Source organism: Meleagris gallopavo, unplaced genomic scaffold (genome assembly GCF_000146605.3).
Source record: "Meleagris gallopavo isolate NT-WF06-2002-E0010 breed Aviagen turkey brand Nicholas breeding stock unplaced genomic scaffold, Turkey_5.1 ChrUn_random_7180001900790, whole genome shotgun sequence".
In the NCBI taxonomy this organism is placed as follows: Eukaryota; Metazoa; Chordata; class Aves; order Galliformes; family Phasianidae; genus Meleagris; species Meleagris gallopavo.
In genome coordinates, this window is record NW_011164042.1 from 1 (window position 1) to 332 (window position 332).

At 72.9% G+C, this 332-nt stretch overlaps 1 protein-coding gene across 1 annotated transcript; it reads right to left on the reverse strand.

The window, feature by feature from the left end:
• Nucleotides 1–332, reverse strand: RYR1 (ryanodine receptor 1 (skeletal); the record flags this gene model as incomplete). Its single annotated transcript, NM_001303199.1, is given in 4 exon segments — nt 1–89; nt 91–149; nt 152–210; nt 212–332. Coding segments are annotated over 4 exon segments (328 nt in total), but the record flags the coding sequence as incomplete, so codon positions are not given.

The window sequence follows — 332 nt, forward strand, 5'->3', positions numbered from 1 at the left end:
CCCCCACCGCATCCTGCGTGGGGTCCGGCATGCTGCCCAGCAGCTCCGCCAACCCCAATTTCTGCGCCCCCTCCACCAACCCCCCCCCGAAAAAGCACCACCCACAGCACGCAGCCCACCGCCCTCACCGCCCCGTAGACCCCCATCAGCCCCCCGACCACCGCCCTCCACACGGCCGCCCCGAAGTCCCACAGCAGCTCCCTGCCCCCCTTCTTCCTCATCTTCCTGATCCTCCTCCTCCACAGCTGGGGGGACCCCACCGCGCGCCGCAGCCCCCCCAGCATCTCCCCGAAGGCCGAGGTCGGCTCTGCGGGCGGGGGGCTCCCACCCCC